At 43.8% G+C, this 14,289-nt stretch overlaps 1 protein-coding gene across 1 annotated transcript in view; it reads right to left on the bottom strand.

Annotated features, from left to right (window-relative positions):
* The window catches only part of LOC124799055 (transmembrane protease serine 9-like), a 171,066-nt gene that overhangs the window by 18,204 nt on the left and 138,573 nt on the right, over positions 1-14,289 (bottom strand). The window contains exon 3 of the mRNA XM_047262593.1: positions 2,237-2,491. Coding sequence (XP_047118549.1) covers positions 2,237-2,491 — 255 coding nt within the window. The remainder of the gene's footprint in view (positions 1-2,236; positions 2,492-14,289) is intronic.

Raw genomic sequence — 14,289 nt, 5'->3', positions numbered from 1 at the left:
ACGGTTGCTTCTTGACAGATATAGCTAAAAACAAACAGATGACGTGACAGTGAATTATTTGATCCAAAAAGATCGTTCAGTTTTAATTTACCGCAATTAAAGAAAACAGATCCCTGATCTTAACAGACTTTTCACTTGTCTTTGCTGTCACGTTCATAGCCTACTGAGCCCACTTTAAGCAAGTCCATTAAGTTTTTGCTTATCTATATGCATGATAACGGAAGTCCTTGGAGTCAGTAATCAATTTAATGTCTCTGTTGTGAACTTCGTTACTTCTTTAAAGAGTGCACAGATCATTTTACGAGATAACTACAAAAACAGATTCGAGAGAGCTTTTGTCAGAAATTATCAACTCCAGATATTGCTGGCATGTGAGCGGTCGTACAAAGTTTCATTTCAAGCGTGAGCAGCAAACATTCTTGGCTAAACCTCAGACCTCTCCGTGGGGTGTAAGTCGTCGGATTTTCGCGGAAGTCAGTTTGAGTGAAATTTTTTTAGGCTGTAAACCGTATGATATTGCACAACCATGAACAAACGTTTCAGCTACTATTGAAAGTGATTTTTGTCAGGGTGACCTGATACCTAATGGAAGATACAATGCCTGACAAAAAATATGTAGCTCCCAGAAGGGGAGGAGGAAAAAAAAGGAAACTTTTCGGGTTGAGAGACCATGTGATGTCATTGCAGTGGTTACAAAACCAAGTCAAATTTATAAAGAACTTGGCATGGCAGTATTAGCCCACTTATCAGTATGACGTTGCACCCGTCAGGCCTGAATGCTTGCTCTGAATCGATTCGGAAAGTTGTCATGAAGCCGTTGTACCATCTCCTGAGGCAAACTGGCCCACACCTGTTGTAACTGGTCTTGTATATCCAGGGTAATGGTACTGTGAAGGGTTGACGTCCCAGCTGGTCTCAAACACGTTCTATTGGAGACACCCCAATAGATCCTACTGGCCTCGGGAGTAACTCGGTACCATGCAGGCTGTTGATAGAGACATGTGCCACGTGTGGACGAGAATTGTCCTGTTGAAAAAATGGCACCACGATAGTTTCGCATGAGACGCAATACATGAGGGTACAGGATATTTGTGACGTACCTGTGTGACGTTCCCTAAATCATTAATAGTCATGACCTGAAGTCATACACGATAGGCGCCCGCACATGACGCCAAGATTCGGATTTCCAACGTGATTGGTGATATTGTGCAGAAACACGGTTCGAAGTGCGTTATTCATCCATCATCTAAGATCAGGGCGCTTTTAGGGTCTATAAAGGATGATACTGGTCTGAGTGACAAGGGTGTTTACCATGTCTTTTGCAGTTATGACATGTCATATTTGGGTCACCCAAACAGGTTCGTGGAGGACCGGTGTATAGGGAAAAAGCGTCACACACGCTTACTGCAGCCAAGCAAATCTGCTGTAGCAGAATATTCAAATGGTTCAAATGGCTCTGAGGACTATGGGATTTAGCATCTGAGGTCATCAATCCCCTTGACTTAGAACTACTTAAACCTAACTAACCTATGGACATCACAGACATCCATGCCCGAGGCAGGATTCGAACCTGCGACCGTAGCAGCAGCACGGTTCCGGACTGAAGCGCCTAGAACCGCTCGGCCACAACGGCAGGCTGCAGAATATTGCTTTGGCGCTTGTCATCCTATGGACGGCTGCAGAATATTGCTTTGGCACTTGTCATCCTACGGAAGATAACAACGCAGAGATTCTGGCGTGAACTTCTAACTACTTGTATAGTGTTATAAAGTAAGCAGTCGAGATTAGATTGGTTATTGACCTTCAGACGGGTGATTTTGCTTAAATTTTGCTTGGTATCCCGTTCTCGTCAAACAACAAGAGGGACAGAGCTAACGCTACTACCTCATCAGTTGGTAATTACTATTTATGATCGGTAACTTGGCCGTCTTGAGTTGTGTGGGGCGCTAATTGTTTTAAGGTGTGTGTGTGTGTGTGTGTGTGTGTGTGTGTGTGTGTGTGTGTGTGTATTTGTGAGTGAGTGCGCGCGTCCGTGTACGCTCGTACGTGTGTGTTTGTTTTTTCTTCCTGCAAATATCGTATTTTGTTTCTTGGTTAAATTTCTTTGCACAGCACTTCCTCGTTGCATTTGTGCCTGCAAAATGACGGGGCTTTCACCTACGGAAATACGGTCTGATGTCGAAAACGTCAGCAGGCTGCATTCTCGTTCGTTGTTTGAACTTAGCAGAGCACTCACGTGATAAAGTAGAGCTGCCAGGGGAACTGCGAGATGTTGGCGGGCGCCCCGCCGACTATCCTTCCGCTGAGCCGCGGCCTCGAAGGGATGGCGAGGTTCCTGACGGCCGCGTAAGCGCCGGCGGCGCTCAGCGCAAGAGCCAAGAGCACCAGCTGTCCTAGTCGAGACATCTCTGCAGGAAGTCTGCGGCTGCCGTGGACCGCCCTCTCTTTATATCTGCCGAACAAAGGCTGCTGCTGTATTGATATTTCCCACCTGGCAACACAAACAGCTTGTACAACTTCACAATCGAGTTGCTTGGTCGCTCTTTGTTATCGATATCCGCATCGAAATTTGAACTTGTGATATTGTGCTGTGCTTGATAATCTGCCTGAGAGAACGAGTCAGTGGTCATCGAATACATGTGGTTTCTCTACATCTTCATTTGAATCTACAATCCGCAATCCATCTAAAGGTGAGTGGCGGAGCGTACTTCGTGTACCACTAACACTTTTTCTCTTACTGTTCAAGTGGCGAAAACTTCGCGAGAAGAACGACTGCTGGTAAGCCATTGTGTGAGCTCGAATCCCTCTAATTTTACGTTCACGGTCTTTTCGCGAAGCATACGCTGCGCTACAAATTTAAATGATCATTCCTTTGAAGCCCGTACTTGTGACCCATTGCGACGCAGAAGTTTGAAATTTGTCTCAAAGGTGCCTACAACCTTCCCCTGTAATGGGGAAAAGCGTGCCACCCTCTGACGCCACCCATAGGCTCGGAGACGCTTCGAACAGATAGGTGTCGCCACATGCGAAACAAAGTCAAGAATTCAGAAGTTCTTGTGAGGTGCAAGGTGGGTTAACGATGTCACATTGGCACCAGATTGCGCTGCAGTTCTACCTAACACCACTCTGGATGTGTCACACGTGGGGAAGGTCGTCACACCTCGTCTTATCCATACTTCACGCCTTCTTTTGACGCCTCTATGATGGAGGTCAGAATCACGACGCCCAGTGTTGAAATCACACGGTTTTCTTATGCGTCACCGAGGAAGACATTTAAGACATACCACCGCTCAGATTAGACATAAAAAAGTGTCAGGCGATGGCGTAAAGAGCGTCAGTGAAACCACCCGTTCTCTTGGAGAGTTGATTGTTACATATTTCGCTGTCGAAAACAACAGTTGACAGTTCGATGAGCAACAAGATGACGCTCTTGACAACATTCGACGTTGCTGACACCCCCGGGCGATCACCTCTATAAGGACATCGTGGAGTTGCAATCCCCGCTGAACGTGACCTGACCCGTTTGGAGTGTAGTGTGACCGGAATTTTTTCTCTGTTACGCTGAGTGGAACCACTAGGGACTGGTCAAAACCAGTCGCCGAAATCTGAAAGCGATTCGAAGCAGCAATGGATGTTTGTGCTTTTTCAGCCCCCCTGTTTCGCGTCGTTCTGTGGCGTGTTCACGAACGGTGTGGGGGTAGGGGGATATGACATTGAAACGTAGTTGAACAAAACGGTAAAGCGTGCCAGTAAGACTCTCTAGTCCGGTAACACCCTCGGTGCCAAACGCGCACCTTTGTTGAGCACTTTTCAAAAGTACTTGTAAGAGACACCGTCTGTTTATTCCGTGCACATGCAAGCAGGTTTTCTCTGTACAGGTACGTTTTTAAAGTTCTCACCAAAGCTGAGCTGATGGCACCGAGGGTGTTGAGGGATCTTAGAGGGACCCTTTGCCGCTTTTATTCACGTACATTTCAATGCCGCGTGACCCCTCCCCCCTTACCCCCGATCACGCCACAAAAGGGCGGGAAACAAGATGACTGAGAAACCATAACCAGCGTTGGCTGCTTCGGATAACATTAATTTGGTCGAATTGTTTTAAACGGTCCCTAGTGGTTCCAACCAGCGTACCATAGCAAAAATTGCGGTCAATCTGAACTGCAGAGGCCACAGATAAAGTTCAATGAAGTTCCAACCTCACAATGTCCTCAGTTAGGGTTTGAATCGTGCGAAGGTGTCAGTGATTTCAAAAATTGTTAAGAAGTTCGTTCTATTGGACGTCGCACACTAAACTGTCGATTTCGACCACGACATCTGTATACAGTCAGTTCCACAAGAAAGTGTACGCCGTTATTCGTACGGGATAAAAGATACTATTATAAATACATATTTACATGCAAATATATGTTATTACTAATTGCACAGTTTTTATTTATTTTTTATTTATTTGTTGTTCCGTGGGACCAGATTAAGGAGAAGTCTCCATGGTCATGGAACGAGTCAATACATGAAATTATAACACGACATTAGAAACAGATAAAATGAAATATAAAAAAACATATTCAGGTGACAAGTCGTAAGTTATAATGAAGAAAATCAACAATGTAACAATGGAATTTGCTTAATTTTTTAGCTCTTCCAGGAGCTCCTCGACAGAATAGGAGTGAGCCATGAGGAAACTCTTCAGTTTAGACTTAAGAGAGTTTGGGCTACTGCTAAGATTTTTGAGTTCTTGTGGTAGCTTATTGAAAATGGATGCAGCAGAATACTGCACTCCTTTCTGCACAAGAGTCAAGGAAGTGCATTCTTTATGCAGATTTGATTTCTGCCTAGTATTAACTGAGTGAAAGCTGCTAACTCTTGGGAATAGGCTAATATTGCTAACAATAAACGACATTAAAGCGTACCATAGGGCAATGTCAGAATTCCCAGATTTTTGAATAGGGGTCGACAAGAGGTTTTCGAACTTACACCACATACAGCTCGAACAGCCCGTTTTTGAGCCAAAAATACCCTTTTTGAATCAGAAGAATTACCCCAAAAAATAATACCATACGACATAAGCGTATGAAAATATGCGAAGTAGACTACTTTTCGTGTTGAAGTGTCACTTATTTCAGATACTGTTCTAATGGTAAATAAAGCAGCATTTAGCTTCTGAACAAGATCCTGGACATGGGGTTTCCACAACAGCTTACCATCTATCCGAACGCCTAGGAACTTGAACTGTTCCGTCTCGCTTATAATATGCCTATTCTGTCTGATCAAAATATCGGTTCTTGTTGAATTGTGAGTTAGAAACTGTAAAAACTGAGTCTTACTGTGATTTAGCATCAAATTATTTTCCACACGCCACGAACTTATTTCATGAACTACATTATTTGTTACTGTTTCAATATTACACACAAGATCCTTCACTATCAAGCTGGTGTCATCAGCAAACAGAAATACTTTTGAATCACCTGTAATACTAGAAGGCATATCATTTATATAAGTAAGAAACAGCAGTGGCCCCAGCACCGACCCTTGGGGAACGCCACAGTTAACAGTGCCCCATTGGGACTGAACATCACTACCACTCTCAATATTGCGGAGAATTACCCTCTGCTTTCTGTTCTTAAAGTAAGAGGCGAACCAATTGTAAGCTACTCCCCTTACTCCATAATGGTCCAACTTCTGCAGTAATATTTTGTGGTCAACACAGTCAAAAGCCTTCGTTAAATCAAAGAAAACACCTAGCGTTCGCAACCTTTTATTTAATCCGTCCAAAACCTCACAGAGAAAAGAGAATATAGCATTTTCAGCTGTTAAACCATTTCTAAAACCAAACTGAACATTTGACAGCAAATTATGTGAATTTAAATGCTCCAGTAACCTTGTATATACAACCTTCTCGATAACTTTAGCAAACACCGATGGCATAGAAATAGGTCTAAAATTGTCAACATTATCAACATCTCCCTTTTTATAAAGTGGCTTCACTACCGAGTACTTTAATCGGTCAGGAAACCGACCACTCCTAAAGGAAAAGTTACAGATATGGCTGAGAACTGGGCTAACATACATAGAACAATACCTCAGTATTCTGCTAGATACCCCGTCATATCCATGAGAGTTCTTGGTCTTTAGTGATTTAATTATTAACTCAATCTCCCTCTTGTCAGTATCATGGAGGAGCATTTCAGGTAACAGTCTCGGAACACTTTTTTCTAAGAGCGCTATGTGAATCCCTGTTGGGACTAGGTTTCTATTTAGTTCACCTGCTATATTCAGAAAGTGATCATTAAATACTGTACATAAATGCGACTTATCAGTAACACGGACATTCCCACTACGCACTGATTCTATATCCTCGACCTGTCTCTGCAGACCAGCAACTTCCTTTACGACTGACCATATGGTTTTAATTTTATCCTGAGACTTAGCTATTCTGTCTGCATACCACATACTTTTTGACTTCCTAATAACATTTTTAAGCACCTTACAATACTGTTTGTAATGGGCTGCTGCATTTAGATTTTGACTGTTTCTAACGTTTTGATATAATTGTCACTTTGTTCTACAAGATATTCTTATCCCTCTAGTCAGCCACCCAGGCTGCCTGTTTGTGCTAGTACCCTGTTTTAAACGTTCTAACGGAAAGCAACGTTCAAAGAGCATGAGAAAAGTCTTGAGAAAAGCATTATATTTATCGTCTACTGTATCAGCGCTATAAACATCTTGCCACTCTTGTTCCTTTATAAGGTTTACAAAGGTCTCTACAGCTACTGGATCAGCTTTCCTGAAGAGCTGATGACTATATTTAACACGTGTTGCAGCACAAAAATCTTTTAAAGTTAAAATTTGTGCATCATGATCAGAAAGGCCATTCACCTTTTTGCTAACAGAATGCCCTTCTAGTAATGAGGAATGAACAAAAATGTTGTCTATGGTTGTTCTACTGTTCCCTTGTACTCTCGTTTGAAAGAATACGGTTTGCATAAGATTATATGAATTAAAGAGGTCTACCAGCATCCTCTTCCTTGCACAATCACTTATACAACTAATATTGAAGTCACCACATATAACTAACTTTTTGTATTTCCTATAAAGTGAACCAAGAACCTCCTCTAGCTTTAGCAAAAATGTTGTGAAATCGGAGTCTGGGGATCTATAAATAACAACAGTTAGAAGTTTAGCTCCGTTAAATTTAACCACACCTGCACAACATTCAAACACCTTTTCAGTGCAGTACTTTGAAACATCAATTGACTCAAATGGGATGCCGTTTTTCACATACATGGCTACTCCCCCACACCGCAAAGAGCTCCTCGAAAAGCTGCCAGCCAACCTGTATCCTGGTAAAGGAAGCCTCTGAATTATCTCCTTATTTAAGAAGTGTTCAGATATACCAATAATTTCAGAGTCAACATCTATAAGCAGTTCACTAACCTATATACTAATTCCCTCATTACTCGGATACCTAAGCTTTGTCAAAAGTGATTCCCTTGTTATAGAGACTTCCCTTAAGCAGGAATACCTATCAGCTGACTTCAATCTAAAAAAGGTGCAGCTCTAACACCCACTACTGCAGGAATTTTCCCATGAATGATCCCACCAACCCCACCTATGCTGTCACCCATAAGTTTTGCCAACCTCCCCTTCCCATACCTGTTGAGGTGCAGGCCATTACCTAATGGTTAATCCAGTCGCCGTCATTATCGATTATAGCCTGGCACTTTAGCCCTCTCTCGATAAATCATCCACGTTTCCAACCTTTAAATATCATTTGACCCACTTCGCAACGAATGTCTTTGGCTTCCTAAGAATTTTAGTGGCAGCTCCACATGAAAGGTTTGGTCCCTTTGGATGATTTATAAGGAACACTGCCTCGTGACATTTCAGATATTTTGCACCCATTTTAAACTGCAACCGACAAAACAAAGCATTCATCTCTCGCACTGCTTATCTACACACTGTGCAAAAGCGCATTGATTGCATATTCGACAACACTACCAGAGATGTCGCTGCTGACGTTGGTGGGTGGTAGGGGACCAAAAAGCGGGGTTATCGGTCCCCTCGGCTTAGGGAAGGATGAGGAGGGAAGTCAGCAGTGCCATTTCAAATGAACCATCCCGGCATTTGCCTGAAGCGATTTAGGGAAATCACGAAAAATCTGAATTAGGATGGTTTGAACAGTCATCCTCCAGAATGTCCTGTGTGCTAACCATTGCGTCACTTCGCCCGGTAACTGACTGTAAATGAACGGCCAAATAGGAGGGGATAAATGAACGGCCAAAGAGGAGGGGAGATTTCATTGACGCTCTTTTGTGCCACCCCTTGAGGCTTTGCTGAGCGACAGTGTGTCCGAAATATCTTCCTCAGTCACCCATAAGAAAACAGCTTGTTTCCAACGTTGGGCGTCGCGGTTATCACCTGTAGCACAGGCGTCAAAAGAAAGGGTTAAATGTAAGACGGGGTGTGGCGATATTCCCATCGTGTGACATGTTCACGGTGGGGTTGGACAGAATTGTGGTGAATTTGGTGCTAATGTGACATCATTAATCCACCTTACTCCCCACATGAGTTTCTGAGCTCTGGCCTTTCTTTCGCATGTGGCAACACCTAGCTGTTTGAAGCATCGCCTACCCCGAGGTTGAAAGCGCAGGGCGCCAGACTTTTGCACCATCACAGAGGAAGGTGGTAAACCAAATTTCAAACTTTTACGTCGCAATGGGCGACAATTATGGAGTTCCAAAGAAATGATACTTTAACCGTGTTGCGGAGTGTACGTAGCACGGTGGAATATATCAGTTGGCACTTGTAGAAACGTCCGCTCCCGGAATTTAACAACAAACTAAAGTTGGCCTAGCATCTCTGTAACGCTGCTCTTCTTTAGATCGTCTCTAATTCTTCTATCAATGCTATCTGATGCGGATCCCAGAGTGCCGAGCAGTACTAAACTATTCGTCGAACGAAGGTTTTATACGCTAGAGGAGATGTGGGTTCATGGGACAGTCGGATGACATGGAATATCGGTGTTCCGCGTCTGTTAGGTGCTGTTATCTCGTGGGAATATGATATACTACTTTTGAGGGATTCCATAATGCTCTATAGTGATTGTCTACCGCTTGCCATCATTCACTGTTCAAGGAAGTGTATGTTTCAGTATTGTGAAATTTCTGCAGGTAAGTTTTCGTAAATTTATTTCAACTACTACGCGCGCGTGTTAGACATTGAGATTAAGTGTAATGCAAACTCAAAGAGTGGTTTGTTACGCACTGATCCTTTTTTTAGTTGAAAACTTTTTATTTAGTAGCAGAAAGGCTAATTTTCCAAGAGGGCGTATCAGGTTATAATTACGGTACTTCTAAGAGTTCTGATGCAACTGTTAGTTGCTCTTCTAAATGTTCTTATGCATCCACTCTTTGTTCATTGAAAGCTTTAGTTCTACACGTGGAGACATCACCACAACCGAAAAAGAAGACGTCCAACAGAAAGAGAAAAGCTGGGACATCTCTAAATTCTTCTGTATACTAATGTTAATTAGGGGTAGAACTAAGAGCTAGTAAACAATCCAAGTTCAACAACGGTTCTAAAGATGAAAACATAAAACGCGAGAAATCAGAAGACTTCCAACAAAAGAAGGAAGAGAGACTCTTCAAGAAATTACAGTGTAGTTCGAAAGATGACTCATATGGCGATGATGAATCTTTCCATTATGATATCAGATCGAGGTCGTACATCTACTGTACTGGAAGACAACGATGCAAAATTTCTCTTCTGAGACAGAAAATTTTCCATAGAGAAACAAAGAGGGAGTGTGGTGCAATGTTTCGTTGTCACTCTGTGGGTCCACCTCGATTGTAATGGTGCACAGAAAGAAGATTATGTTTGTGATTTCTTAATAAGCTCAGAAAAACTCTAATCCTATGCAAAACTTACAGGCGTAAGTAACTTTCGCATGTTGTGTTACTGTAACGTAGCTCGATGAAAGTTGGACCATACATAGAAAGAACTGCTGCAGTATAGGACACAAGGTAACTAAAAGGAATAAGACGGACAAGAATCAAACTTTTTTTGAAAGACATCGTGATTCATGATGGTCCCCTGGATATTACAGAAGGCTGGACATGGTTTTAAATAGGGTGTGTGGTCAGTGTGATCCCCGCAGACGACTGTGCTTACTATGAAACGTGTTCCCAAGCTGGCCACAATGTTGGTGAGCAGTTCTTGTGGTAGGGCATACCATTCCTTCACCAACGAGGTCGACAACTGCTGGACGGCCGTTGGTGCATGTGTACACTCCTGGAAATGGAAAAAAGAACACATTGACACCGGTGTGTCAGACCCACCATACTTGCTCCGGACACTGCGAGAGGGCTGTACAAGCAATGATCACACGCACGGCACAGCGGACACACCAGAAACCGCGGTGTTGGCCGTCGAATGGCGCTAGCTGCGCAGCATTTGTGCACCGCCGCCGTCAGTGTCAGCCAGTTTGCCGTGGCATACGGAGCTCCATCGCAGTCTTTAACACTGGTAGCATGCCGCGACAGCGTGGACGTGAACCGTATGTGCAGTTGACGGACTTTGAGCGAGGGCGTATAGTGGGCATGCGGGAGGCCGGGTGGACGTACCGCCGAATTGCTCAACACGTGGGGCGTGAGGTCTCCACAGTACATCGATGTTGTCGCCAGTGGTCGGCGGAAGGTGCACGTGCCCGTCGACCTGGGACCGGACCGCAGCGACGCACGGATGCACGCCAAGACCGTAGGATCCTACGCAGTGCCGTAGGGGACCGCACCGCCACTTCCCAGCAAATTAGGGACACTGTTGCTCCTGGGGTATCGGCGAGGACCATTCGCAACCGTCTCCATGAAGCTGGGCTACGGTCCCGCACACCGTTAGGCCGTCTTCCGCTCACGCCCCAACATCGTGCAGCCCGCCTCCAGTGGTGTCGCGACAGGCGTGAATGGAGGGACGAATGGAGACGTGTCGTCTTCAGCGATGAGAGTCGCTTCTGCCTTGGTGCCAATGATGGTCGTATGCGTGTTTGGCGCCGTGCAGGTGAGCGCCACAATCAGGACTGCATACGACCGAGGCACACAGGGCCAACACCCGGCATCATGGTGTGGGGAGCGATCTCCTACACTGGCCGTACACCACTGGTGATCGTCGAGGGGACACTGAATAGTGCACGGTACATCCAAACCGTCATCGAACCCATCGTTCTACCATTCCTAGACCGGCAAGGGAACTTGCTGTTCCAATAGGACAATGCACGTCCGCATGTATCCCGTGCCACCGAACGTGCTCTAGAAGGTGTACGTCAACTACCCTGGCCAGCAAGATCTCCGGATCTGTCCCCCATTGAGCATGTTTGGGACTGGATGAAGCGTCGTCTCACGCGGTCTGCACGTCCAGCACGAACGCTGGTCCAACTGAGGCGCCAGGTGGAAATGGCATGGCAAGCCGTTCCACAGGACTACATCCAGCATCTCTACGATCGTCTCCATGGGAGAATAGCAGCCTGCATTGCTGCGAAAGGTGGATATACACTGTACTAGTGCCGACATTGTGCATGCTCTGTTGCCTGTGTCTATGTGCCTGTGGTTCTGTCAGTGTGATCATGTGATGTATCTGACCTCAGGAATGTGTCAATAAAGTTTCCCCTTCCTGGGACAATGAATTCACGGTGTTCTTATTTCAATTTCCAGGAGTGTAGATGCTGCCATATATCTTCCCAATGCATCCCATACGTGATTAATGGAACTTAAGTCAGGGAAACGGGTAGGCAAATCGATTTGTCTAGTATCCTGTCGTTCCCGTAGCTCCTTCACCCATGCAGTTCGATGCGGTCGTGCGTTTCCATCCACAAAAATGAAGGTAGGGCCGAATGCACCCATGAAAAGACACCCACTGGGAAGAGATACACTGCTGCAATAACGTTGACTGGTGAGTGCACCGTGTTCAAAGATTTAGGGTCCGTATGCCAATGCAACATTATGCTTTCCCACACCATAGCACCGAGACAACCAAAACGATCACGTTCGGTAATGTTCCTGGGTGCCTTAAATGTTCTCACCTCTCATCATATGAGGGTATGTCCAGCATGATCGAACATGATCGTTTTGGTGGTGAAATGCATTACACATAATCTTTACATCTTGTCGTCTACGTTTACTATAATCATTGAGGAAAATCAATCATATCATGTATTTCCACAGGGAAAGAATGACTGCCTTTTGAGGAATATTCAACAACTGCAGATGCAAATGTAGTTACGAAAATGGGTGATTGGTTTGCATTGGAGATATTACAAAAATTCTGTTTTACATAATCTCTCTAGATGTTTGTATAGAGTGTGAAAGAAAGGAAAATTTTGTATTTTAGAATAAATTTATTAAAATTTTTATTCCATTTTCTGGTCAGAAGTATTGCCATCCAATTCACACAGCGCTTTTAGTGGACTGCACACACTCTATCTCTATATCAGTCCCCTGCGCCATCCTACTGTACCAAGAAGTACACTGAGTGTGGTTGTGGTGTTGTAGGTAATGAGGTGGAAGTCATGATAGGCGACACCATGAGACATATCCACCAATAGTTTGTATGGAATCTTCGTTAAATTTACCAAATTTAATGCGGAGTTCATACTCTGTGACATTTACTGATATTGAAACATCTCTGTGGAGTCGTTTCATAGACGCTTGTCTCACTGGATTCTGTGCATCCTATTCTGTCCACCACCTGATTGCGGTTTAATTTATTAACTCTCCCAGAAAGACTGAGCAGTAAAATTAAGGCTTATTAAATGATATTATGTTTGATTTTTTTTAATGTTCCATAGGAAATCATGTCCTGTATGTATTACGGTTTTCCCTACACCCTACCCTATGTGTGCGTGAATGTGACTGAATGAGTGTTTTTACGAGTGGTTGGGTTTCTGTTGTGGGGGACGCTGAGTTGGTTGTCGTCTGCTAGAAGCAGGTGATGTTTGCTTCTCGTCTGGAGGGTAGCACAGGATGACCAACTTAGGATCCCAGTACCTGGACAGAGAGGTTTACCCCTTTTAGTCTGAGGTTGGTATGTCTGTCAGGTTGGTGGCGGAAGCCTACCCCTCTGGTAGCTTCCGTGGCACCGGTAGTTAGGCGAAGCTCAGTGGAGAAAGGACACTCTGCAGCTAGTGGTTGGTGAGTACAGTTCGTAGCTCCTAGAGAGGGTTTCTGCCTTGCCGAGTTAATTTTATTTCGTGACGGCGAAATCATTCTGCTATGGCACCATTAAAATTTCTTACATTTGCGCCTGGTTTAATGTCTAATTTCGGAACAGTTAACTCGTAATCAAGTTTACCACGAGCAGAAGTTCGGCCGTTCGTAAGCGGCAGGCGCGGATTCCATGTCGTATATCTACTATACAAACTTTGCGAATCGGATAAACCTCTTTCCAAGCTAGTGCATGAATTATTTCTGTGGTGCGTATGTAGATGGAATGATTGAATTATTGTGTTCCACTTCCCTTTTGTGCGTTTTTTTCTTTTTTAAATTTCGCTGTTCTACCATTTTTTGGCGAATTATTTAGTTAAATTTTTCATTCAGGCACCAGTCATTTGTACTCATAGGATGCGCATCAAATTCAGTAATGAAATAAATCTGCTACGTAAAAGATAAACTCTGCATCCTTTATCTTTCCCATTGATGCCGGTTTTCAAATTAATTTTCTATTCCCTGATTTTTTTAAAGTTAATCTGTTGCTTTTGATGGATAAAAATGGGAAGGAAAACTCAATTTAATTAAACAAGCTCATTGATATACGACATACAATGCTGTTCATCTTGTTAGTGTCTTTAAAAAAATTGCATTCTCATAATTAAATTCTTAATTTAATTGAACTGATAATTTCCAGTTCGGTCTTTTCTTATTTCTTAGGAAGGGCTTGGGCTGGTGGCGACCCTGTAATTTTTAAAATTGTAATTGTCCTTGTGAGGTGGCTTAACCAGAAATTGCGCACAAGGGTTACTTCTCCATTATTCTTGGTACGTAACGTATGTCGAGCCTTGGCTAGGATCCGTTTACAGTTCTACATACACACTTTACAATATGCTCATAAGGGGGCTATTGACTGTCACTTTATTTGTATGTCAGCTCATATACGAATTTTAGTTGACATTTGTGTTCTCTTCTGAGAAGCCTTAAACTTAATTTAGTGGAGGGAGGCCTGGCGGAGACCCACTGCCTTGTCAGGATGGTGCTGTGGAAACTGTAGAGAGTCTTTTGGCCCCAATAATACATGATTATGAAGTTAACC

The sequence above is a fragment of the Schistocerca piceifrons genome, chromosome 5 (assembly GCF_021461385.2).
Source record: "Schistocerca piceifrons isolate TAMUIC-IGC-003096 chromosome 5, iqSchPice1.1, whole genome shotgun sequence".
In the NCBI taxonomy this organism is placed as follows: Eukaryota; Metazoa; Arthropoda; class Insecta; order Orthoptera; family Acrididae; genus Schistocerca; species Schistocerca piceifrons.
Note: the sequence above shows the minus strand (reverse complement) of the source record. Positions and strands in the feature narration are given on the sequence as shown.